Source organism: Sprattus sprattus, assembly GCF_963457725.1.
Source record: "Sprattus sprattus genome assembly, chromosome: 6".
NCBI lineage: Eukaryota > Metazoa > Chordata > Actinopteri > Clupeiformes > Clupeidae > Sprattus > Sprattus sprattus.
In genome coordinates, this window is record NC_137925.1 from 16317277 (window position 1) to 16342394 (window position 25118).

The 25118-nt window shown below is 43.5% G+C and overlaps 3 protein-coding genes across 3 annotated transcripts; all 3 read left to right on the forward strand.

Moving 5' to 3' along the window:
- Positions 1-305: 305 nt before the first annotated feature.
- arl13a (ADP-ribosylation factor-like 13A) lies at positions 306-4654 on the forward strand (the record flags this gene model as incomplete). The annotated part of the gene is made up of 9 exons (XM_080840844.1): positions 306-406; positions 855-925; positions 1422-1671; positions 2520-2625; positions 2980-3185; positions 3359-3452; positions 3649-3925; positions 4108-4221; positions 4527-4654. The coding sequence occupies exons 1-9, from the start codon at positions 348-350 to the stop codon at positions 4652-4654; spliced, it is 1305 nt and encodes a 434-aa protein (XP_080696970.1). The 5' UTR covers positions 306-347.
- A 1457-nt stretch (positions 4655-6111) lies between these two features.
- On the forward strand, positions 6112-7679 carry tmem35 (transmembrane protein 35; the record flags this gene model as incomplete). The annotated part of the gene is made up of 2 exons (XM_080841057.1): positions 6112-6231; positions 7317-7679. The coding sequence occupies 2 exons, from the start codon at positions 6112-6114 to the stop codon at positions 7677-7679; spliced, it is 483 nt and encodes a 160-aa protein (XP_080697183.1).
- A 1850-nt stretch (positions 7680-9529) lies between these two features.
- cenpi (centromere protein I) lies at positions 9530-24865 on the forward strand (the record flags this gene model as incomplete). The annotated part of the gene is made up of 20 exons (XM_080841445.1): positions 9530-9701; positions 11754-11891; positions 12219-12337; positions 12558-12665; positions 13032-13080; positions 13493-13539; positions 13961-14050; positions 14785-14916; positions 15732-15863; positions 18319-18439; positions 19194-19288; positions 19726-19843; positions 20162-20226; positions 20563-20672; positions 21485-21620; positions 21894-22018; positions 22942-22993; positions 23671-23889; positions 24456-24497; positions 24689-24865. The coding sequence occupies 20 exons, from the start codon at positions 9530-9532 to the stop codon at positions 24863-24865; spliced, it is 2247 nt and encodes a 748-aa protein (XP_080697571.1).
- Between the last annotated feature and the right edge of the window lie 253 nt (positions 24866-25118).

Genomic DNA, 25118 nt, shown 5'->3' on the forward strand with positions numbered 1-25118 from the left:
ATTTTTATATCAACTACTTATCCATACTACTATAGTTTAACGATAATAGAGAAACATTTATATGGTTTCGGTGTTAATTAAAACAAAATTGTCTAGTTTCCAAGTTTTGAAAGAATCTATATTTCAATATGCTTGTTTGTGACAACATCGATAATCTGCTACTTCCTCTTTTGGACTTGTGTTGAGTGTCAGTATATGAACTAAGGTTGCTGTTACAATAGCTATGTCTTGCTGGCTCTTGTGAACACCCTTGGCTTTGAGCCCTCCTGAAGGATGCTGTGTATTTGGGGTGTTGTAGGTATGATCTGAAGAGAAGATGGTGGCCTCTGTGCTCCCCGGAGCCCAACATGTTCAACCTGATTGGCAACTGCTGCAGCTGGGTCTCCAAATTCCAGCAGCCCTTGAGGTATTGATCTGTTTGCAGCAGTTCATCTTATTCACATCTAGTTTATCATGAACCAGCAGTTTATCTTATTCACATCCAGTTTATCATGAACCAGCAGTTTATCTTATTCACATCCAGTTTATCATGAACCAGCAGTTTATCTTATTCACATCCAGTTTATCATGAACCAGCAGTTCATCTTATTCACATCCAGCACATCATCACTCTTTGTGCCTGCTTAGAAACATAATCAAGACCACCATATGTCTGCTTTTACGTGCTGCAATACCTCAAGTGTGTAGTTGTCATCTGTTATTATTAGAAGGATTAGTGCTTAGTAATCCCCATGACTCATTAATACTACGCCGGTCTTAAGCGCAGGATTCTCTGGAGTGTTTACAAACACATTCTCAATGCTGCCTGTTAGCATGCTGGCGTCATTATTGTTTTTTCTTCTTCTTTTAAACAGGAAAGTCACAGTGCTTGTGGTTGGTCTTGACAATGCAGGAAAAACGTGCTCGATCAGAGGAATGCTGGGAGGTAATGAATAAAAGCGTCTCAAGTCTCCTCTTTGTGTTAGGCTGAAACTGAAACAGGGTTCCTGTTGGCGTGAGACACACGGTGTCATGTCCTGTGTCACGCTGGCATGGAAAAAAAAATTCCATTGCTTTCAATACATCTCATGTCAAACCCCCCCCCCCGTTTTGTCCTGTAATTGAGAACAACCAGGGGTGATTTCAGGCATCGGCAACCTTGTTCGGTCATCTAATCAGCACCCCCCTTGAAAAAATATCTATTTTTATTGTATTTAATTATAATAAACACACTATTGGGTTTGTAAAACAAAAAAATATCTCTTTCCAGTGAACTTATATATTAAATTATGTTTTTGGAGAGGGGCGGCTCTTGGAGATCTTGACCAGAATGGCCCGAAATGCCACTGTTTGACACGTATTTTGTCATAAACAACTTAGGTGGTTGCTCAACATGGACATGTTGGCTTTGTACCTCACTGATGACTGTTGTCATGCTGTAGTGCCCCCAGGTGAGGTGGGTCCCACACTGGGGTATGTCCGCACTGAGCTGCGAGTGGAGAGCTTCCTGGTGACTTTGGTGGATATGGGAGGGGTCCTGGAGGACCGGGAGGCCTGGACAGCGCACTACGGAGAGGCCCACGGCATAATTTTCGTGGTGGACTCCAGTGACCGGGCACGGATCAAGGAGGTCAAGGATGAGATGGTGGACATCCTGAAGCAGCCCAGGGTGGCAGGGAAACCTCTACTGGTGTAAGCCAACTTATGAGAACACACACGTACACCCTCATGTGTGCACTCTAGATAAAGCTCAGTCATGTGTTTCAATGGATTTTTTTGTCTAAGCGTTAGCAACAACCTACAATTAATATTCGAGAGCTTAAGTTAAAACATACAATACTCTACAACATTCGTGTAGCACATTAACAACTAACCGAGTCAATGTAGACATATAAAAAGTCGTGTAGATAGCTTAATTCACATGAAACATTTCCCACTAACAGGCTACCAACACGCCGCCGCCATCTTGTTTTTTTTTTTTTTTTTTAGTGCGCACTGATATGGAACGCTCAGGTAGATGTAAACAGGTGTAAACAGATGTAAATACAGTTACTATATCGCTGATTAAGGCACACCCCGGAACTCACTCTCAGAATGGTTGATTTCATCTACCCGTGTTATAATTACTCTTGAGCAGTGGTGTAGTCCAGGATATACGCAGGTATACGGAGTATACCCACTTATTTTCCAGTCAGCATTGAGTATACCCACTTCTCAAAACAGGGCGTTTATCCTGTGCTGTATGGGCTGCTTAAAAACTATTAAGAGTATACCCACTTCTCCAAGGACCACTACAACACTGCTCTTGAGTAAGATTTGAAGGAACATTAAAGAAGGAGAACAATGGACTTTGCCTGTGCGACATGACTTTGCCTGTGCGACATGACTTTGCCTGTGCGACATGATGTATCTTACATCTGTGGTAAGGTTAAATGCATGCAGTATTTCCTAGATGTACAGTCGGTGTCACTAAGAGCAGACACAGAGCTTGTATATCCCTTCCTCTAATGCCATTATTTTGTCTATGTATCAATCTTCAGGTTAGCCAACAAGCAGGACAAAGTCAATGCCATGCTTGGGAGTGAGCTGATTGAAATACTCTCTCTTGAGCACCTTGTCAACAAGAGCCGGTCTCTATGCCACATTGTGAGTTCAAAAAATACTTCCCATCCACAATCATCACTTGACATTTTCAACTGGTTCATCAGCTGATATTTTCAGTGTCAGTGCCAGTGTTGAACATACGTTTGTTGAACACACGCGCCAGTGTTGCACATACTTTTCAACACTGACTCAAACACTGAGGTCTGGAAGTAAAGCTTCTATTTATGAACCTGTGATTGATAAGCTGAGAGTTTGCATTACATGTCTGTGATATCTGAATACGATATATATTGGTTAAACACAGTACACTAAACTAATGACTTGACTGTACATGTGGCTAGGTGAATGAACTAAAGGCCCCGTGTCCTGTATGGTCCTATGTGCTCATCTCCCTAGGAGCCATGCTCAGCCTTACTGGACCTGAGGAGGTGGTCAGACAGGAAGACACTGAGAGGTCTGCGCTGGCTGCTGCGGGCTGTGTGTCTCGACTACTCCGATCTCTGTGTGCGTGTCATACGTGACTCTCGGAGGCCCTATGGGCATGATGACAGGGAGAAGCGTGGGAAGGCAGAGAAAAGCCGCCGCAAGACCAAAGAACAAAGGTGAGAACACCGCCTCTCTGGAGGGAGGATTTACCTGCTGTATGGCTCAACACCGCCTCCTGGTGTTCAATCACGATGCATTTCTCTTACCAACAAAACTACTTCTACAAAGCTGATGTTATGAGGTTTTCAGGGTTTCAGGGTATCAAAATATGTTTTCCATGCTTGTCCAGGCTACCTGGAAGCAAAAGTGACTTAAGGCAAGAAAAGACCAGGAAAAGCAAAAGTACCAGCTCCTTGCAGCCCATCCGAGATATTCTGAATAAGGTATAACATATCGCTTCTCTGCTATGCTTTTTTCTTTTACATGACAACCTATCCATTGCAGTCCTAGGTTATTTTCTCTGTTTGCAGTCATAGAGGGCAGAAGGGCAATCAAGTTCAAGAGCTCTGAAACAAATATATTAAAACTTATTAAAAACTGATTAAACTTATGAACTAAATATAATTTCAAATTTTCTAGGAGAACTCAGAAAAACTGAAAAAAAGGCTAACGAATAAGAAGGTTAAGGGGAAAACCAAGAAGGAGAATGCCAAAAACAGAGGGGATAATGGGAACGTCGAAGAGGAGGTAGAGGAGGGTGAGGCTGCCGAACAGGAGCACAACAGCCAGAAGGAGAAAGCCAGCAGTCCTCTGTTGCCAGGGAAACAAGCCAAACCCAAAAGAAAAACAAAAGTGAAAAAAGAGACCTTGGATCTGCCTGAATCACTTGACACTGATGACTCCAAACCCTCCAAAGGTAAACAGTGGAGTACAGCTGACAATACAGTACTTTTAGCATTGTGTAGTAGTGTTTTGGTATCAGTATAATTATTGGAAACAAGAGAAACTCTTTGAAACTTGCATTTATTGTGCAAGTTATACCTACATATTACTCCATCATTTCTTGTCCCTTGTCATGTAAAATAAAAATATTCGCAGGGAAGGGAGAGAAGAAAAAGAAGAGAAAGACAGTCAAGGTGAGGCGGAAAACCAAGATAAACACTGAAGTGCCAGCAGCTAACACGCAACCAGTCGATCTCTCGACTACTTTCGGTAAGTAGCCTACTAGTCCTGTAGCCATGTTGACTGTGATAGAAATAGTGGGCACCCAATGTCTGGTCCAGGAGGATGCCATTATTCACAACCTTGGTGAGCTCATTCCATGATAAGGTGCTGATGTTGGTCAGTGTGAGCCTAAATTTGCAGTCAGAGAACCATCTGTGTAAAGAAACCACCCTGAATGAAGTATGACACTTAACCAGGTGCACTTCCCTCCTTGACCAGATGGGGGCAGCCCATGTGCAAAATGTAGGATCTGTGAAACCAAACGTGTTTTATTTTCCCTGTGTCCCTGATAGAACTTTACAGAACCGCAATTTTGGCTCTAAAAGCCCGACAGGAGCAGGAGAAGGAGAAGGAGCAGGAGAAGGAGAAGGAGCAGGAGCAGGAGCAGGACCAGGACCAGGACCAGGAGCGGGAGCGATGACGGCTTGACCGTTCAGGGAGGAGCCTCGGCTGTGATGACCCTGTAAGCTGGCCTCCGCACAGCTGTCCAGGGGTTTATGAGCATGCCACAGCTCCTCTGTGACTTATCCCGGGGTGTATCTGCTTCTCTGAGGAGTGCCAGCCAAACCCACACATGAGGACGTGAGGCCTGTCTGAGACTTATTCCTAGAGGCAAATTCCAGAGACGAGTAGCAACCTGACCCCAAATAAGTGCATCTCATTTAAATATCTTCTAGTATCTCTGTTCTCACTGTTCATCGATGTTCTACCTGAAACCAAATATTTTATAATATAATATGGCATTTTGGTACATAAAACAAGTCATGTAGTAAGACTAAACAGTATGACATTACATTGACATTTGTATGCGTTGATCTAAATATCTAATGGCATTTGAGTACACAGGCCATTTGATAATTTGATGACTAGATCTGAAATCTATTTAAGTTTTACTGTTCTTTACTGTTCTTCATGCTGGTGTAAATGTCGTCTTTAAAAAAAAAAAAGTATTTTATAATAAATATAATACATAATATAATTTATCATTTTTTCAAGAACAGATACATTCAGGTTGTTTTACTTGTCAAATGAAGAATGCTGCCTTTTTTCACATGCACTGTCATTAATGTAACCATAACAGAGATGGTAGTTGCAGGACAATGTCTTGCAGATTCAGTCCTGATGTTAAATCTCTAGATGGTGGCAGTGGATGCCTGCAAACTTCACTGGTGTTTTCCAATTGAATAAACTAAAGATGTCTGTGAATCTTTGGGTATTGTTTGGTAGTTGCTAATGTGTTTTTTAAACTCTCTCTCCCCCCCCTGCCATCTCGTTTTTGTAGACAGCCTAACCCATAGCTAATTTCAACTAGAATTTAATTTTAATTTTTATAACTGATCTGCTTCAATTCTCAATACTCTCTAGGACTGATCTGCTTTCAATGTGAAACATGTCACTGTTACTGTTGCCTCTTGGAATTGTTACACATGTGGTTGGATACAAATTACTTATTTAAATACATGTGCTAATCTACCAGTTGGTCACAGTGACAACCCTTAGGTCACAAGGAATGACCTCATGAAATAAATGTAAACAACGGTATTTAATGTTTCAGCTGCCATAAGAAATTGCTAAATACCACCCAGATATACAATAAGCTGCCATTTACGTCAATTGGAAAATAAAAAAAAAAACTCTAAAATAATAGGCTTCATAGTTTCCCGTCAGGATGTTGAAAAATAACTTGATTCTGGCATTCAAAACAAAGGACACTTGGACCCTGTGATAAAGTGGCACGTCGCCATATTTGATTCGCTACGAGCCCATCCCCCTACATGTATCTTCTGCAGGAAACTGAGGGTAACCTAGTGTTACAGTGAGCGAACTCCGCATCGGATATTATTTCATCGTAGGACTCTGCAGGGAAATTAACCGAAGATGGCCTCACCAAGGACAATAACCATTGTCGCCCTCTCTTTTGCACTGGGTCTTTTTTTTGTTTTCATGGGCACTATTAAACTCACGCCAAGACTGAGCAAAGATGCTTACAATGAAATGGTAAGTGGTCGTCGCGCTGCATCTTGCGATAGCCTACACATCGAGGACATCTGGTGCACCTGGGTCACTGATATATTGTACGTAGAACAGCTGAAGAATTGCTGTGACGTTTATAATTATTGTCTTGTTTGCAGCACCCACAATTGCTGTTCATTCATTTATTTCCATTTCCAGCATTATTAATATGCACTCATACAGAGGATTTTACGGCCATGTGATGCTCTTTTCTGTATAGCCCGTAGCATAAAATGGTTAAGAAAATCTACCCGGCTAAATTGTTATCAGTTTCCAGAATCTACAGTGAGGCGTATTATGAGTTAGCAACCTCATTCATGCAAACTAGATCTTATAGGTTATTGCACGTTATGGAGCTAAATGGTGTTAGCCATTGGTCATACTATGTAGGACGACATGGATTTTTTTAAAGTTTAATTTGGTTAAAATGGGCTTTTAGGTGTCGTCGTGTTGTCACGTTTGCAGGGAAATTATATGTTTGTTATATTTGTTGGTATGTTTGTTATATTTGTAATGGCGGCGCTTTCGAGCAAATTCTATTTGCACCGGCTGGTGCTGATACTGTGGTTGTTGAGCAAGGCCGGGAATATGTGCATGCTTAAGACTAATGTATGCGTCTTTCCATTGCTCATAGTGGAAAAGTATCTGACCCAGGTCATTTAACTGGTTGGATCCAAAACATCTAAGCAGTTTCTGTCATTACATATAGTGCTGAGCATAGGTTTAGGCCCATAAATTGTAAAAGCCGCATCACTAGTTTTCCCTGACAGGCAACACTGGCTGTCACCAGTGTGAATTAGGTTCGAGACCAAACTGAAAAGGCTGGACACTAGGGCTGTCCCCTCCCTTTAGTCTAAACTACCTACCAGACATGCCTAATTATGGAGCTACTGTAGCCTGTTTAGATTTTGCAGTACATCTTAAGTGATGCACTTGAACAGAAAGCCTTAAAAAGGAGCAAAGGCCTCATCCAACCTGGAGTAGGCTGATGGGTTGTAATAGATTACTTCCTGTTCCTGCCTGCTTGTTGTTCTGGCTGATGATCAACTCTTTCAAATTTTGATTTGCAGAAAAGGGCCTACAAGAGTTATGCCAAGGCCTTGCCAGGACTGAAAAAGATTGGTGTAAGCTCTGTGCTCTTGCGTAAGATCATCGGCACCTTGGAGGTGAGCTGTGGTGTGGTCCTCACCTTGGTTCCAGGGAAACCCAAAGACGTGGCCAACTTCCTGCTCCTGCTGGTCATGCTGGCTGTTCTGTTCTTCCACCAGCTGGTGGGAGATCCCCTCAAACGCTATGCCCACGCCCTGGTGTTCGGCATCCTGCTAACGTGTCGCCTGCTAATCGCCCGTCAGAGCGACGACCGGCCAGAGCGGGAGGAGAGCCGGGAAGCGCAAGTCGGAGCCCAGGAAAAGAACAAAGTCAAGCTCTCCTAGTCTTACCTCCCCCTGGCTGGCTGGTGGACGAGCTGGGGCCACAAAGAGGACATTTTATTCTGGATAAAAGAGATTGGTGTCCAGACAAAGACCGTTTCCAGAGTGATTTCCATTCACCAAAGCCCTGTCCTGGCCAACCTGCCCGACTGGTTATCACACTCATCAGCTCTCTTGTGTTATGTCCAGCCATGGTCATCAAAGAGGCAGTCTCTGTTTCTGATAATCAACCCTGTGGCAACTGAAATGATGTAGCGCTGTTAAGGGAAAAAAAATGCACAACTTATCTGTTATCCTTTTCCTATGTTTTCTATTTAGTTAGGTTACTCATCAGAAGTCATTATACATAACGCCCGGCGGTTGAAATAACTCAAACTGTTACTGTTGAAGTATGACTGCAATGTCATACTTATATGCTGAAGGGACTCATTTTACAATAAATACAACACTTCATGGTTTTATGAGTAAATGCGCTGATAATATAATAAACTGTGTTTTATTTTTAGTTTAGTTAATTCCACAAGGTTCAAATATTACTTAGAGGTACGGTGTGTCGTTTTTATTGGCATCTATTTGTAGAAATGTATGTATTATGTTTTCATTAGTGTATGCCCAGTAACTACAAATGGTTGTGTTTTCATTCAATTAGAATGAGCCCTTCATATCTACATAGGGAGCGGATCCTCTTATGTGGAGTTTGTTATGTTGCACCACCATGTTTCTGCAGTAGTCCAGAACAGATAAACCAAAACACTGGCTTGAGATAGGGCTGTTCACGTTTTTATGTACTCTACATAAACTGTAGGTCACTGTAGGTATTCGCACACATTTGTCAATGGAAGGGTATTCAGCTGGTTGGCATTCAGCAACCTCACCACTAGGTGCTGCTAGAAACTACACACTGTACCTTTAATTGAGTTGTTAAATTATTAAAGTTAATTATTTAAAGTTATTAGTTTGTCATATTGTTGTAGTACAGTTGCAGTGATATTAGACCCATGTTTTTGGTTCCTTTTTTATGTTGTGTTTGAAAAAGTCCCGCTCCGTAATGGTATACTATTTTTTATGCATGAAGAAACAATGCCTTCTCATTCCACATCAGACTGAAAATGAGGCAACATACTGATCATTTTTTTGGTTTGTTTTTAAATGTAAAACGTTATATGTTTAGTTGAACCAAGAACCCCTTTCATCTCTAGATTTAATCATTTAAAATGTTTACTTTTTACAAAGGTCAGCATACATAGATCATACTGGAAGATAGGTGGGAACAATTATGCTTCTGCTGTACCACATTCAATTGCCATTTGGAAATGGGCACCTAATAAAGACGTATCCCACCAAAACAGCTATTTATTCTGCTTGTGATAAGCAGGTCGACCCATAACCTATGGTCCCATACGTTTGCTTGATGGCAGGAAGACAATAGTTCGATGTATTGAATACCTTTTGTGCAGTGGATGTCTATAATATAATAGACATACGAATCTCAAGGTCTGTCACAATGTAGGCTACTTTTTCCATTGTTGATGGGCTGTTTCTGACACAAATCTTTATGAAATATGCTAAACCTACCAGAGCTTTGAAGATCATGTACATATCCCCAAAGCAAAATCATTAGTATTTGCCGTTTAGGCTTTATTGTAAATTTGAATCCCGATTATACCAGATGCCTACAATTTGTGTACTGAACTAACATAGGCTAACGTCACATTACCACGTGACCATTGGGAGTCGTAGTGCGCCTGCGCAAACGGTCGCGGGAAGGATTTGATATTTGTTTGAATTCGTTCGGTCGAGAATAGGAAGATGTAGTTCAGAAAGGCTAATGTTATCGTTTTGCTTTATCAACAATGATTGAGGCATCTACTCTGCCCGGGTTAGGTGGAGCGGCAGATTGTTCAAATGAAAATGATTCTTCTTGTAGTGATTTAAGCAACAAAAGTTTGCGTATAGCAGAAAATGCAAAGAAAAAACGTCAGGCGGAGGCTCCTCTTTTGTCGGCGTTGAAGTATTTCTCCCAAGGTAACATTACTCTTGATCACATTTGTCTTTTACGTTCTGGGGAGACTGTTGTCAGCTACTTAACAGTGGATTTCAGTAAACAGTGTCTGCTGTTAACAACTGTATTGCTCCTTGAAATCACATTATTTGACATGACCTAATATCGCTCAGCTAACGTCACCCAATGGTAGCTAACTGGCTAATCTTAAGTGTTAGCAAACTCTATGGATCATGTACGAAACTGGCTAAAGCATTTAACGCACCTATTTTGTTTACACAATTAATGCGTACTTTCAACTGTCCTATTTTGTTTATAATTTAATTGAATGTAGCTTACATCATATTATGTCTAGGGATGTAAGCTTATAGCCAGCCAAATGAAAGCTGCCACAACGTCCAAGTATTTAACGTTGTGTATCACTCTTTCTAGCCTTGTGTGTCACTGGTCTGGCTAACGTTGCTAACCATAGCATTAGTAAATGTTACATCTAACTACAGCATTACGGAAAGTTGATTGAATGACATATTTAAGGTGAATTTCCAATTTTACAAATGTTTTCGTGTCCATTATTTGCATGGGTGAGTGCGTGTTGTGTTGTGATTCCCACATCTGATGTATGGGATGCACTCATGTGATGTGGTTTAATGCACATAGGCTGCTCATAGGCTCTGTGATTGAAACCACACGTAAGAGCTAAGATTCGAAAAAGTAAAAGTCGAAAAGGCTCGTCGTTATTAAGCGTTTACTTGCCATATTAATAATAGCAGGAAATACGATCCTTTATTATATCTGTTGTAGTTAGCGCTGTTGTAAACAGCTCTAATTGTTTAATTATCGTTACATGTTAGACAAGAATATCCTACCATGCGCTCAGTGTACACTTACTCGAAATGACATTCTGTAATGTCATGAACATCATATCAGGACTCCTGTTTATTTCAGTATAATCACAGAGGACTGGAATTTGCGATTGGTATTTTGAAAGCATCATGTACAGGAATTAATTTAGATGAAACAACTGCATATTGGTCAATGAAGGGCTTGGTACTTGTAGTATCATCATTCCCCGACTATTGACCACAATTTATACATTGACATTGAAAAATCTCTGCAGCCCTTTAATATTCAGGTGCATCCTATACACAGGAATGCAGTTTGTTTTCGCCTGGTAGTTATTAACATGCACAGTAACTCTGCCAGGTAAAGCCTGAACTGGTCTTTTTCTCTTCCTATCACATACGTATCCCATTACTGAATCAGGTAAAAACTAAATCGGATAGATAACGCATTTTCATTCACATTCAGTCTTCCATAGTACTAAAGTAATAGCAGTTGTGTATTCCCTCCTGACTGGATGCTATAGTGTGAGAGGTCCCATGCCAATTAACCTGGCTATGAACTATCCTAGCTATCTCTAACTTAGGGAACCATTCAACAGCTTGTAGTTGTATGAACTTATTTATAATATGAAGTTGAATATGAACCTGTACAGGCACACAGAGGGCTTTTACCTAATGTAGTCTTTTAAACTAGCCTTCTCTAGTTTAGGGAACCATCTAATCAGTTGGCAGCTGCTAGCATGTAATGAACTCGCCATCGTTTATGGTACTAGGGCACCAGCAACTTAAACATTCATTCCCCCTCCCATAGCACTAAATAAACGCTCAATAAATGGTTTTCTCTCCCTGTGTGTGTGTGTGTGTGTGTGTGTGTGTGTGTGGGGAGGGGATGTAGGTGTAGAAATTTAGCTTGAAATGCCCATCCCTACTTTATACAGCTTTTAAATGGCTAGTAGCGTTCACACCACACCTTAAATTCACTGGTTTGTTTTATAACGTTAAATAAAAATACTGTCATTCATTTTATATGTGGTTAATAGTCTCGAAAATACAATAGATATTAGACTGGACTGCACTACATAAAAGGCTTTGACATACAGTCTGCAGTAACAACAGTTGCCATTCAGCTTTAGAATATCATAATCAGTCTGGCTCTTTTCCACCATTACCTGATATGCTTAGTAAGGTTTAATATAAATGCTACTTGAGTTTGCTTTCTGATTTTGGTCTCAGTGAAAACAGGTACGCCTCGGAATGGGAACGATGAGCTGAATGGCTATCTTGAGCAAGTGGAGAGGGAGGCCCTGGCCCAAGGACTTTCCCCAGAGGCCGTCTCCATCATGCTGGAATTTGCCATGAGTCTGCGCATGAGTAAGTATCTGGTGTTGTATGAGGATTCCTCCCTTTACTATGAGCGCATGTAATTTAAGTATACAGTCCTTTATGGGATAGTGGATGTAGCTATTGAAACATGGCTGACGATGGTCTCTGAAAAATATTAACATTTTTCCTACTCTGTGTGAACTAATGCTGTTTGACAAGAGGGAACTGTTCTCACAACAATGTTCCTGAAACAGTTGAACAGAGCTTCGTTAGTATGAAGCACAAAAGAGTGGTCGTTTTTGTATTGTTTTTTTGTTTTTGTTTTGGCTGATTGCAACAGCAGTCTGAATTAAGCTAACTGTGTTCCGTACACAGCGAGTGTGATATCCGCACGGGTGCTGAGGTTCCTGATCCCTGCCTCAGTAGTGCCCCAGGAAGCTGTGGTCAGAGGGTTCTCATGGCTGTGCATGCAGAAATTGTCCCAGCCCACCCAGGTAAAGGTCACCCTAAAATGGTTCATCCTGTAGCCTTTGTACTGTATATCTTGACGTGTTTTAGTTTATTTATCAATAACAACTACATATTATGCAATTATTTCAATATGATTCTATGTCGTGATTTTATTGGTGATCACTTGTTATTAATGTCCTTTGCATGTTCTCACCTCATTTTGTGATTCTTGGTGACCTTAACTGCTGTTCTGATTGGTTCCAGGTTCTTTTCCTCCGCTGGGTGCTGAGCATGTTTGACATGATTGACTCCAAGGACAACCTAAGGGCCATCTACGGTTTCATCTTTAGCTTCGTTATTGATGAAACTATGGTAAGTCCAGTGGCCGTTATGAATGGGCCCACAACCACTCCACTCGATGGGATGGGATGGGATGGGGAGATAGTTGCTGATGCAGATTGGGTAATAAGTATATAAAATCGTGCTTGCTCATAAGCTAAAACAGCTAAAAAGGTCCAACTCTGAGTATCCCCTCAACATTTCCATGAAATGCTATCCACAGTATGGTATTCATTTGGATTTGCACAGGATTTCATAAGTTATGTAATGAACATTGGTGTTTTGTGGGAGTCATTACAAACAGCTTTTACTGGAATTTTTCTCTGAAGCAGACTTTTGGTACACACTTTGTCCTCCACTCCAGCTCTTAATGGAATCTTTTTTTTTCTTCCCCCACAGTGTCCCTTCATCTGCCACCTGCTGTACCTTCTTACCCTAAAAGAACACGGTAACAAATAACTCTGAAGGTCTTTGTTAATGTAGGCAATGGTTTACCTTTGGCCCAGGAATGGAATGGATTTATTTATTGTGACTTGGTTCTTTGTTCCTCCTCTGGTTTCCCAGTGTGTAAACTTGTCTGTAGGATTAATGTTGTACCCACTACATGCCAAATGTTACTTTTTTAGATTGGCTTGGATAGATGTAATCAAAAATCACCAAAGCCTCCAGCCTCATGTAATGTAATCAGCAAAGTAAAGGAGGCATTTAGTTATACTTGGTTTTATTAAGCTGGTGTGACCCCAAGCCTTGCTAGCCAGCAATGCAACAATGCAATCCATATATTCCTTTTCTCTTTGAGTGACATAATCATGACTCTCACCCATGCCTCATCATCCTGCGTGTGTTATTGTGTCTCACAGTGAAGCCCTTCAGAGTTCGAAAGCTGTTGGACATTCAAGGAAGAATGGTAAATAAATCTGAAATTGGTTTTTAAAGTGTTTATTTTTGTATTATTGATTTTTCCCCTGGCACTGAATGAACAGGCTTTTCAGGGTGCACTTTAACAACTACAAAAATACAGCTATCCTAAAGTGGAATGATGTATTTTGCAACAATAGAAAAAAAGGATCAGTGTTAGTAAAAAAAGAAAAAAAAAAGAAAGAAAAAAAATGAAAAATTTAACACACAAGATGCATTTTGGGAAAGGGTCAAGGGAGAGAAACTTGCCTTTTCCAGACACATCATAATATGTGTTGTTATGTTTATAAAAAAAAAACACTTTCTATGTTATTTCATCAAACCATGTGAAATAACATCGAAAGACCCTGTTTTTTTTTCTCTCATTCTGGAGAATTTAAGTTTTTTTTTGTGTGTTCTTCCGAAAACAGGGCAAGCAGCCGTTCCTAATGCAGTTACTGGCCCTCTACAAAGTCTTCTGTCCAGAGATGGTGACACTCACCATGCCGTCCAAGATGAGGGTCCGTCTGTTTGAATTTATTTCCTCAACTTAACTTAACTCCGCACATACTGTGTCAATGTCGTAAAGTTGAACATGATCTGTTGCACCCCTTTTTTTGAAATGAGACGCTGTTTTAACTTCAATTCAATTCAATTCAATTTTATTTGTATAGCGCCATAACAATACAATTGCCTCTCGGCGCTTAACAGAGCCCAGAGCCTGAACCCCCTTAGTGCATGCACAACGGCAACAGGGGCAAGAAAAAACTCCCTGTTAGGCAGGAAGAAACCTTGAGCAGAACCACGGCACATAAGGGGGGACCCATCTGCTTGAGGTCGGCCGGGTGGAGACAGGAAAGTGGGACGGGGGGAAGGGGGGAAGGGGAAGGGTAGTGTGGCAGAAGGGGAAAGGAAGCAACAGGGGCAATACACAGCCAGCATTTGGTCACTGGACATATGTGTACATACATCTGGTGGTAAATACATGATACAGACAAGACCAGATTACTGTGGCAATAGGGTTACTGTTACAGGGGTAGGGGATGTAGGGACAGAGAAACATTTCGGTGGAGGCAATAATGTATATTGTACATAGATGCTAGCATAGGGTATTGGGTAGAGTAGGTGTACGGCAATGCAGTTACATACATTAACTCTGAATGTATGTAAAGGATAAATCCAAGACATTTAAGCTAGACTGAGCGTGTAAGTCCTGTGCTCTGTTGAAGCCCTGCTGTGTGTTCTCCTCATATAGGCTGGTTTCAAAAACCACAACTCCACATGGAAGGCTGCATTGGCCGCGCTGCAGAAAAGGAACATCAGCAAAGAGACTCACAGCATGGAGCTCACACTAGGTGTCCGGCAGCATCCGCACCGAAGGAAAAGGGTGTGTAGAGATGGCAAGCACTTACACTACAGTCTCGTGTGTGTGTGTGTGTGTGTGTGTGTGTGTGTGTGTGTGTGTGTGTGTGTGTGTGTGTGTGTGTGTGTGTGTGTGTGTGTGTGTGTGTGTGTGAGAGAGAGAGAGAGATTGTGTGTGGGTGCATGTGCATGTGCATGTTTGCATTTATACTGTGTGTGGGTGTTCGCATTTATGTGTGTGTGAATAAAAGGAATTGAAAAGTTCAGACTGCTACTTTAGGCCTATGTCTCAGGTAACCACAGGGGTTTTAAGTTTCTCCTCGTGTCGGTGTGGATGGCCCCTTGACGGACCTTGATCAATGAGATGAATGCTATAAAGCTTTTAAAAACAAGGTGAGCTAGGAGATTTTTGTGTTTATGTCCTTTGGGAATTTCAATGATAACCTTTTTTTGGCTGGCCGCAAGTCATTTTCCGAGCCAGCCAGGCATGGCGTTGAGCTTTGAGCTCAATTTTGATGAAAGCTGGGCGAGTCGTTTTGCAACTCAGCGGCTCATCTAATATCTTTTCAATGCGGTGTAAATTCAAAGTACCTGGAGTTGATGGGCTATGACCTGTGAAGGAAAGCTGAAGAGGAAATACCAGGGAGAAAGATGGAGGAAAAAAGGAGTTGCTGACACCTTCCTTTCGTTCTTCAGCTCTCTTTCGCTGCAACTTTTTCAGTCTCTCACTCTCTCTCTCACTCTCTTTTCACTCTCACTCTCACTCTCTCTCTCTCACTATCTCTCTTTCTCACTCACTCACTCACTCACTTGTTCTCTCTCTCTCTCTCTCTCACACAGAAATTCCATCACCTGGAGGTGCCGGCCTTAACCCCAATGATGGAGAGCTCACGTTCCAACAGCAGGAAGGGGGTGTGCTTGCAGCAGCTGAGCTCTTTTGCCGAGCTTCTGGACAACCTCAACAGCATTGAGGTAACACACACACACACACACACACACACACACACACACACACACACACACACTTGCACTCGGATTGGAAATAAGCACCAGGGTGAATTTTGATCAACCTACCAGCCATAAAACCAAAGGAGCCAGTTAACAGACATAAAGTCAACTCAAAATGACGTCAGTAGGTCTACGGAAGAGGGCAGCCCCAGTTCACAAGACGTTCAAAGACGTTTTTTAAAATGTATTTTTTTATTCTCATTTATTTATTCTTGTCGGCCAGTAGAAATGCAGCTGTAACCAACATTTTTCAATTGGAATTGGCTCTTGTTTGATCAAGGAAAGGGTTGAAGGGAAGAAAAATGTAATCTTATTCAGCTTCTTATGAGGAGGAGGGATTTTGAAAGAGAGTGAGAGAGAGACACACTGTGTGTGTGTGTGTGTGGTAGACGTTCTGAGTTTGTTAAAGTTTCATGTTAAGATGGATCTACAGTGCATCGCTGTTTGGGTGTCTACTTATTTGTGTGCATTTGATGCGTGTGTGTGTGGTGTGAGGGAGAGAGAATTGTGATTTAATATTATATTAATATACTTCTACGACTCCGTTACTGCATGGTCACGCAGTTGCTTCGACAGACTCATGAACATTTATAGTTCTCCGTCGGTTGGTGGGTGTCAAAATGCAAAAAAACTGTTATTGTAACTGAAAAATAAGTCTGGGGGGATTTGCTAGGTTTCTGAGTCCGCTATCTAATCTAAGGTAAACAGCCCTGGGGTCTCTGTCGGGCTCGCTGTCGTTTCAACGGATAGTTACAAAACTTGGGAGGTGCACGGAGAGGTGCTCCTAGAGGGCTTGCAACAACGGAGTGGGCTCTGCGTGTCTCCGTGTCTCGGTCCGTGTCTCGGTCCTTGTCAACGGACGACTATAAATTGGGTTTAAGGGAGACACACATTTATGACTTAAGTCAGGACTCAAGACTATGTGCTGTTGTGATGTTCCCTTATAAACACAAGATGGCGCTGTGTCACCAGGAGTTTTAAGACCGAGATGTTGCGCCCCTCTTGTCTGCCTGTGTTTGACACTCTTGAGCATAACAGCGGCTAAAAAAAGATTCCGAGCAGCCCATCTTGTCACTTTGTTCATGTAAAATTGATGCATGTATTTAGCCGCAGTCCATCAGCGACAGCTAATATCCTTCCTCACATCAATTACGCTCCACGGCAATGCATCAATGAGTAGACTAATTAGAAATGTGATTAGAACAAGCACACGACACGTCGTGGGAAAATGAAACCACGTAAACTCCGATCAGAGGGCCGTTGTTGAACAGTGACCTGGCACCAGCTGAGCTGACCCGGGCAGAGCTGACGAATCTCTTTTTAAGAAGCTATGGGACGCTTCACGCTACATAAACCCCAAACCCACCCAAGTACGTGCCAAAAGCCTCTGCGACAGGCTCCCTCTCTCATCATCCCCCAACCGACATACACACAGACACACACAGACACACACAGACACACACAGACACACACAGACACACACAGACACACACAGACACACACAGACACACACAGACACACACACACACGCGCACACCCTGCCCGAGCCTGAGACTGTGCCTGTCTGCTGTGCGTCTGCAGGCCGCTTTCAATGGGGAGAGGCGATTCAGAGCAGCCAAGCGCACAGCACTCCATCTCGGCGCAGAAAACAAATCAGTCACAGTGCCCCAGCTAAGGATCATTGATTCACATCCCCCCTACCCAACACACAACAACCACCCCCATTTCCCACCGCTCCTGTAATAATGACGGATGCATTTGTACCTTCATTATGAACCGGCTTGCCCATGTCCAATGATAATCTGCCACCCGTGCGCATTTATTTATTTATTTCGGAACACACGTCACCCATATTGTCACACAGCTGTTTGAGCAGTGAGCGCCTGTTAAGGGCTGGCGAACGGGCAGAGACTGTCTGCAGAAAAAAACGAATCGAGTGTGTATGTTTGTGTGTTTGTGTGTGTGTGTGGTGGTCATCAGGAAGATGAATTGCGATGGCATACTGTTGAATAAATGGGTGTAGTGCAATGCTCAGTGAGTTGTGGTGGAATGTGAGATTATGTATGAGCACTGCTGTTGTTTCTCTCCGGGTAAGCGCCGGGCGCGCCCCCCAGACGGAGCTGTCTCTCCCACTTGGTTCTAGGGTGCATTGCTCTTGTGGAGCTCTGTGCATCGCTCGAGGACTCTAGTTCCACTTTTTTTTTTCTTGGTGTAATGAGCGAAGAGGTGCTGTTGTGGCCCTAAACTCATGGCTTTGCAGTCAGTGTCAAAACTGTCTTTCAGAGTCACCCCCATCCCTCGTACTTCTATCTCGAGGTAGTGACTTTTCTCACCTTTTCGCACACTCCCCAGATTGGTTGGTAGATTTCTAATTCCGCCCTGTGTGTGTGTTTGTTTGTTTGTTTGTTTGTGATTGCAGCTCCCAGCTCAGATGGGCTCGCTGCTCAGCTCAGCTCTGGCCCTGCATTACCTGGACTGTGTGCAGGACGAGTCTGCATTCCTCCGCCTCAACTTCTGGCTGGGACACGCACTGCATGAAGGTATCGTCTCTTCATTAATCCATTTTATGAATGACTCTTTCTTCACATGAGCTCTCCACAAGGAGGATGTAATTAGCAGCTTCAACTTCACTTTAGAAATGACGCTAGAATTATTTATTACTATGAAATCTGATGCTTACTGCTACAAACAAAGCAGACACCAGCGTAAACCAGAAACAATGCTCCAATAGAGTTATTTACATGTGACATGTGGGAACCGGATGTAATTACTGTCATCTGTCAAATAAAACTACATTAAATGCTTACAGTGTTATGCTGCCCTGAACTACTCTTGTGCTTGTGACCGCAAAGTAAAACTTCCCCTCTGTAGTTCTGTAGATATCGGAGATGAGATTGGTATCTGCTGGTAACAGATGGTCAAGCAGAGAACATCCCTTTAAGTTCCCCAGTGGACTTTGCCAGTGAAACAAAGTAATGCACATTACTCCTGTCCTCCTGCCCTTGTTCCTGCCCTTGGCAACAGAAAATAGTCAGAAGCAGGTGACCAACCCTTGGGAGGAGAAGGTCCATTATAAGTGGAAGCAGTACACTAAAACTTTTTAGCCAATGGCTGACTCGCTTAAATCACTTTTAGAATTGATTTTCAGGTGTATTGAGTGTGGAACTTGCTGAAAAAAAAGCACATTTAGGAATGTTGTTTAGAAGCACAGCATTAGATCCACCATAGACGATTTGGGGGACTGCGTCACTACAGAAATAATGATTTTTTGACTTTTGTCTTCGTTTGAAATAGAGTTCCTTTTTGGTCCTGTGGACGGCAGCTCGGAGAGCATGGCCGAAGCGGCTCACTTCCTCAGCATGCTCGTCTCCACACAACACTTCCTTCAGGTCAGTGTCCTGTGAGACCTTCTCCCCATGACTCCTGACAACCACCTCCTCTAACAGCCGTCTCCCAAATCTCTCTGACAATCATATCTTACCTGAAAGCCATTACCCAGCAAAGAGGGACCATAGTGTACTTTTGGACTTCTCTCCCTTTACAAGAAGTTGTTGTACAAGCCAGGTGGCCTAGAAAAAGTGTGCTTCTCTCGTTCTCTCTCTCTCTCTCTCTCTGTCTCTCTCTCTCTCTCGCTCGCTCTCTTCCTCCCTCGTTCTCTCTCTGGGTTTATCTCTCTGTCTCCCTCACCTGAGCCCCCCTCTTCCCTGTGGGTAAGCCCTGTCAGTCTGAATAACGCCCAACGCCATCCTCAGCCACATTAGTGAATAACTGATTAGGCAGTTAGGCAGGCTCCTGCTCATCCGTGGTTGTGTGTGTGTCCTGACAGGAGGGCTTCTCCAGCACTGAGGGCTTCCTCTACAAGTTCCTCACCATGTGGGACGGCTTCCTCCACCGGCCGCAGATACTGGAGCTGCTCAGCGACATTCCACTGGTGCCCAGCTCCTGTGAGTGCTGTGTGTGTGTGTGTGTGTGTGTGTGTGTGTGTGTGTGTGTGTGTGTGTGTGTGTGTGTGTGTGTGTGTGAGTGCTACGTGTGTGTGTGTGTGCGAGTGCTAAGTGTGTTTGTGTGTCTCTGTGAGTGCTACGTGTGTTATGTATGTGTGTGTGTGTGTGTGTGAGTGTTATGTGTGTGTGTGTGTGTGTGAATGCTACGTGTGTGTGTGTGTGTGTGTGTGTGTGAGTGCTACGTGTGTGTCTGCGTGGGTGCAACGTGTGTGTGTGAGTCCAGTCTCTGTATTCATGTGTTTTTATATTTCTATGCAGACATTAAGGATGTTCTCTTTGAGCCTTTGATGCAGCTGTACTTCACCTCCTCTGTGTTTTTCAAGGTGAGTTAATATTCTTCCACCTTTAATTTATCTTTTCACTCACTATGCTTGTGCACTTCCAGACTGTCTGTTACCTTGGCTGGCTTGGCCCCTCCAGTCATTCTCATGCTGAACAGCGGCCCTATTAAGGACCTCCTCACCAGAGTCCACTCATAACAGTCTGGGGAACTTTCCCCCCTCTGTTGTTTATCATCATCTTCCCATTCATTTTGCTCCCAAATATCTCTCTTAACCTTTACCATCAATCCCCCACTCCCCTCCTCCCCCCTTCCTCATCCACCCATCCCTCCATCTCCTTTCCCTTCCCTACGTCTTGTTTCCGTCTCCCACTTGCAGTGCAGTGTCATTGAGTGTCTGACAAGCATGCTGCGGAAGTGGCTGACCTGGCATTCCGTCTGTGCCCAGGAGGAAGGGCTGGACATCAGCCTTAACAACCGCAGCACCATGTAAGTCACTCCCTCTCTCTCTCTCTTTCTCTCTTTGACCCCTTCCCTCCCTCTCTCTGTCTCTCTCACTCTTTCTCTGTTGCGCTCTCTTTTCGATTTCCTTTTGGAGAAATTAATATCTCTGCTGAAAGGCATGACGAGCCCGGGTCAGCAGTTCAGTGCGTGTGCTTCCACGGCTGTCTTCACAAACGGTCGCCTCTTTGCCTCTGGTGTCATATTTGCCAGAAGGGCCCACGGGTTCAAGGCAACAGTGAGGTGAAGATGTCATGGATGATTAACACCCTTGCCCCACACGGCCGCCTTGTTTTCAGTGCCACTGTTTTCTTTCTTTTTTTTTTTTTTTTTGTGTCTACGTTTTTCTGTTAACCCCGGGTTATTGAGCACATCATATCTCAATGCTCCCTCTGTGTCTAAAGACACACACACACACACTGCTTTTTTGGTTTGATTTGTTGTTGCGTAACTTCCATAGGCATTTGAAGGAGAATTGCGGGTCAAAGGGAAAGCCCAATCTAAGTGAGGGAATATAAGCTATGAGCTATAGATCTGCTTGGATGAAGCCATACAAGAGTTAGTGCTTGAGAGTGTGTCATTGTTGCATATTGTGGAATTGAGGTATTAGTGTGTGTGTGTTATTGACTGTGTATGCTGTGTTTGTGAGTGAATGAATGAGTATCAAAGGTCCGTGTGGGAGTGTGTGTGTGACAGCGAGGGGGTTTTCAAGGTCTATGTTTTGTGTGATGGAGCTGACTCAGTGCATCTCTTTGGTGTGTGTGTGTGCTTGTGTGTGTGTGTGTCTTTCTCTCCTACAGGAGCCTGAGTCTGTCGGGTTTCCTTGACTCAGTGTTAAAGCTGGTGCAGTTTGTGGGCCGCCTGACCTCCGTGGGCTTGCAGCTGGAGCGCGGCCACACCCTGCTGCTCCACCATGCCCTAGGCTTCTATGAGACGGTAATGACAACCACCAAAAAGGCTGATTTAGTCTACATCACGTGTTGCCCTTCATAACATTCACTGGAGTAGTATATTTAGATATGATTTATGTATAATCCTTCTGTTCCTCTCGTGTTAGTGTTAAGTCGACTTGGCAGTACTTTGTGATGGAAATGTTACTGGTAGAATGTGCTTCTATCACTGTTCTTCTCTACCTTAGGTGCGTGTGTGTGTCTCTCTGAGTCCACTCCATTTTCTTTCTTTTGTCACTGACGCGTTGACTGTCTTCAGGTGTCCGACATGTTCCTGAAGTACAGTTTGCCCCTGTTTGTCATGTTGCCCCCCGGTGTCTTCTTCCCAGCACTCCTGGCCACAGACCCTGTCTCTATAGATCGGCTTGGGTACATCATGTTCAGGTAGTGATCGCCTATGTCTTTCTTTCACACACACACACACTCACACACACACACAGCAGGCACAAACCCTCGTTCACTCCTTTACCCTTGCAGTATTCATGGTTTAACAGTGCACCTTTATCCAGTTTCAGTTTCAGTTTCGTGAATTGTCTGTTTGATGAGCATGCACTCGAGAATTAAATAACCCCGAGGGTGGCCGTCTTGCCCTCGCTGCTGGTCCAGGGGGTGTCTGGGAGAAATTAGTGAGGCGAACTTAATTGTTGGCTGACATGCTGCCCCCAGAGTTCATGGTTGCGGCGGAAGTAGTCCGTCGGGCACGTCAAGGCTAAGCGCTGTGCAGTCATTTGCAGACTCATTAGCTTGTTGCGCTAATTCGTCTTGACACCGGAAGCCAGCCGAAAAATTCCGTCTGGCATTATTACAAAGTGCAAAAAAAAAAATGATTTTATCCGCCTCGATTGAAATGGGGTTACAAGTGTCAGGGTATCACTGAATAATAAGCATAACTAATTATTGTACATTCCCTGCTAAAAAAGCCCATTAGCATTGACCAAATGCATTAAGACGTACCTGAATGATGCAAATTGTTTTGCTCTTCCACTGCCATAAGCCATGGTGTGCACAGTGCACTTAAAAGCGAGTAAATGCAGAGACTGCTGTGCTTTACCTCTACTCTCTGTCTTTATTGAATAAAAGCCTAAGGACATCTTTTGAAGTGTCTGGCGTGCTGTGCTATACATGCCATAATCACAGAGACAAATGTTTACCATCATGCAGTACATACTGACTACTGGTGTTCGCAACACAGGAGAGCACCAGCGTGCTCCCTGAGTTATTGCATCAGTGTTAACCCTTTGTTCAAAGTGAATGTGTTTCCGGGGAACAAAAGGGTAATGAATTCCTTTATATTCTTTTTTTCACAGGTACAGGCAAAATCTGACCTCTGCCAAGGAGCAACAGAAAAAGCAAAGAGAGGTAGAAACCAAAAACAAATCTTTTAGCAGCAGCAGAAGCCCCCCCCCCACGCACTGACACACACGCACAGACGCATGCACGCACGCACAGACGCACGCACGCACGCACGCACAGACAGACAGACAGACAGACAGACAGACAGACAGACAGACAGACAGACAGACAGACAGACAGACAGACAGACAGACAGACAGACAGACAGACAGACAGACAGACAGACAGACAGACAGACAGACAGACATCATTTTTTATTTTTGTGATTTTGTGAGTTCAGCTGCTGCATAATTCAGTAATAATGGATAAAGTTGTAAAGCCTTCCAGCTGTGCATTATGAATCCATAATGAAGCCCCCTCAGGCATCTGCTGTAGTCCCTTACCTTTCCCATTGTACATGAAAGCACACTACCATTAAAAAACCTGACATGCAGAGGCTCTAAGTTCTCATGGTTCAGGCAGGATGCTGGCCACCCATCGGGTCCAGAGCCATGCTGCCCATGAATTATGTCCTGTGTTTTAGACATCTGCTCCACTTGCTGTAATAGCAGGGATTAGGAACAGAATTTTAAAATGTTTGCACCGTGACTCGTTACTTCAGATTTGCATGTATTTCAATGAGGAGTGAGCGGCTGTACTCATTTATGCATTCACTCACGGAGACCCCTTTCCCTGTTCCACAGCTGTCTCTTCATATCAACCGGAGCGTATACAAAGAGTTCAATACCTATCTGGTTGCCATGGTGGCCCACCTGTGGAATTCCAAGAGCTTCAGCCCGAGAACGGGCATCGAGGTCAGCGAGGCGCTGCTGGAGCGAACCAAAGTGGCCGACTATTCAAAGAGCTTTGACCTCATCCACCACCCAGCATTCCTCAACTACGCCATAGACTTTCACCAGCAGGTACCACATATATGTACATATGTTTGTGTTCGGGAATTCTGTTTTGTCCTGCACATGTACACTTTAGAGGTTACTGCCTTTTAGTGCCTGTGTATTCATTATGTGCTCTATCTGTCCTCCATGTCTTTATCACTGTCTGTGATGAATATATAATGAAATGGGGAACATTTCAAGTACAGAGTCAACCATGGCAGCTGTCTGCGAGCCTCTTCATGCCAGAGGCCACTCAGACGCGATAGGCCCGGTCGTTATAGGCTTTGATCTTCAGAGGTGCTCTGTGCCAGAGGAGACAAGGCGGAGGCCAGTTTGGTTAATAAGTTTTAAGGCTGGACATGGAGATGAATGCAGTATTCATGTATCTTTCATAGAAGGCTCCATTAATACAGAATCACTTTTTATTATTCATGCCGTCGTATGAACCCAGCAGTTTCTTTCGTCATGTTTAATAATACAGGCACCTTTTTTGGGCCTGCTGCAACATCCAGCAGTGTTCAACTGAGATTTAAAAGAAGGAGGGCAGAGAGGGAGACTGACTATGAATATTTATACATTCTCTTCATCATCAGTGTTGGCCGGAGCGCACCGACGTGGACCTGAACTCCATCAAGGTAACCCTGCTAAATTATCACTTGCATTTATTAAAACGTCTGATGTCAGGGGCCCACTTTTCGCACTCGAATCGGCAGCAGCCCCTGAGGGGTTGTCAAGAGTCACTAGTGCTGATTTGTGTCTCTAACCTCTCTCTCTCTCTCTCTCACTCTCACTCTCTCTCTCTCTCTCTCTCCCTCTCTCTCTCCAGGCAGGGAAGTACTGGGACTGGTACGTGGAGTTCCTCTTCACGCAAGGCTTTGACGGCCTGAGGGACTTCATTAAGGTTAACATCAACCAAGCCTCGGCCCGGCAGAGCAGCGGCCAGCCTCTCAGCCAGCCCGCGCAGCCCAGCCAGCCGACGGCAGTGGCGTCGTCGTCATCGTAGGAGCAATAACAGTAACCCTAACTTTACTCTCAACCTTTCTCTGCTGGAGTTAAAAGTCGGAATGGAACATGGCAACCTGACTAAACCACATCACCAGGTTTTCTGAACCTGTACATAATTTATTACAAGCTCCTTGGGGTCACATCAAAGACTATTTATTGAGAGATCCATGTGTAAATAGCTTTTGTATTGTATCGTGTACATTTCTGTGTAATTATTTTTCAACACTGCTTGCTCTGTGAGATATTCATGT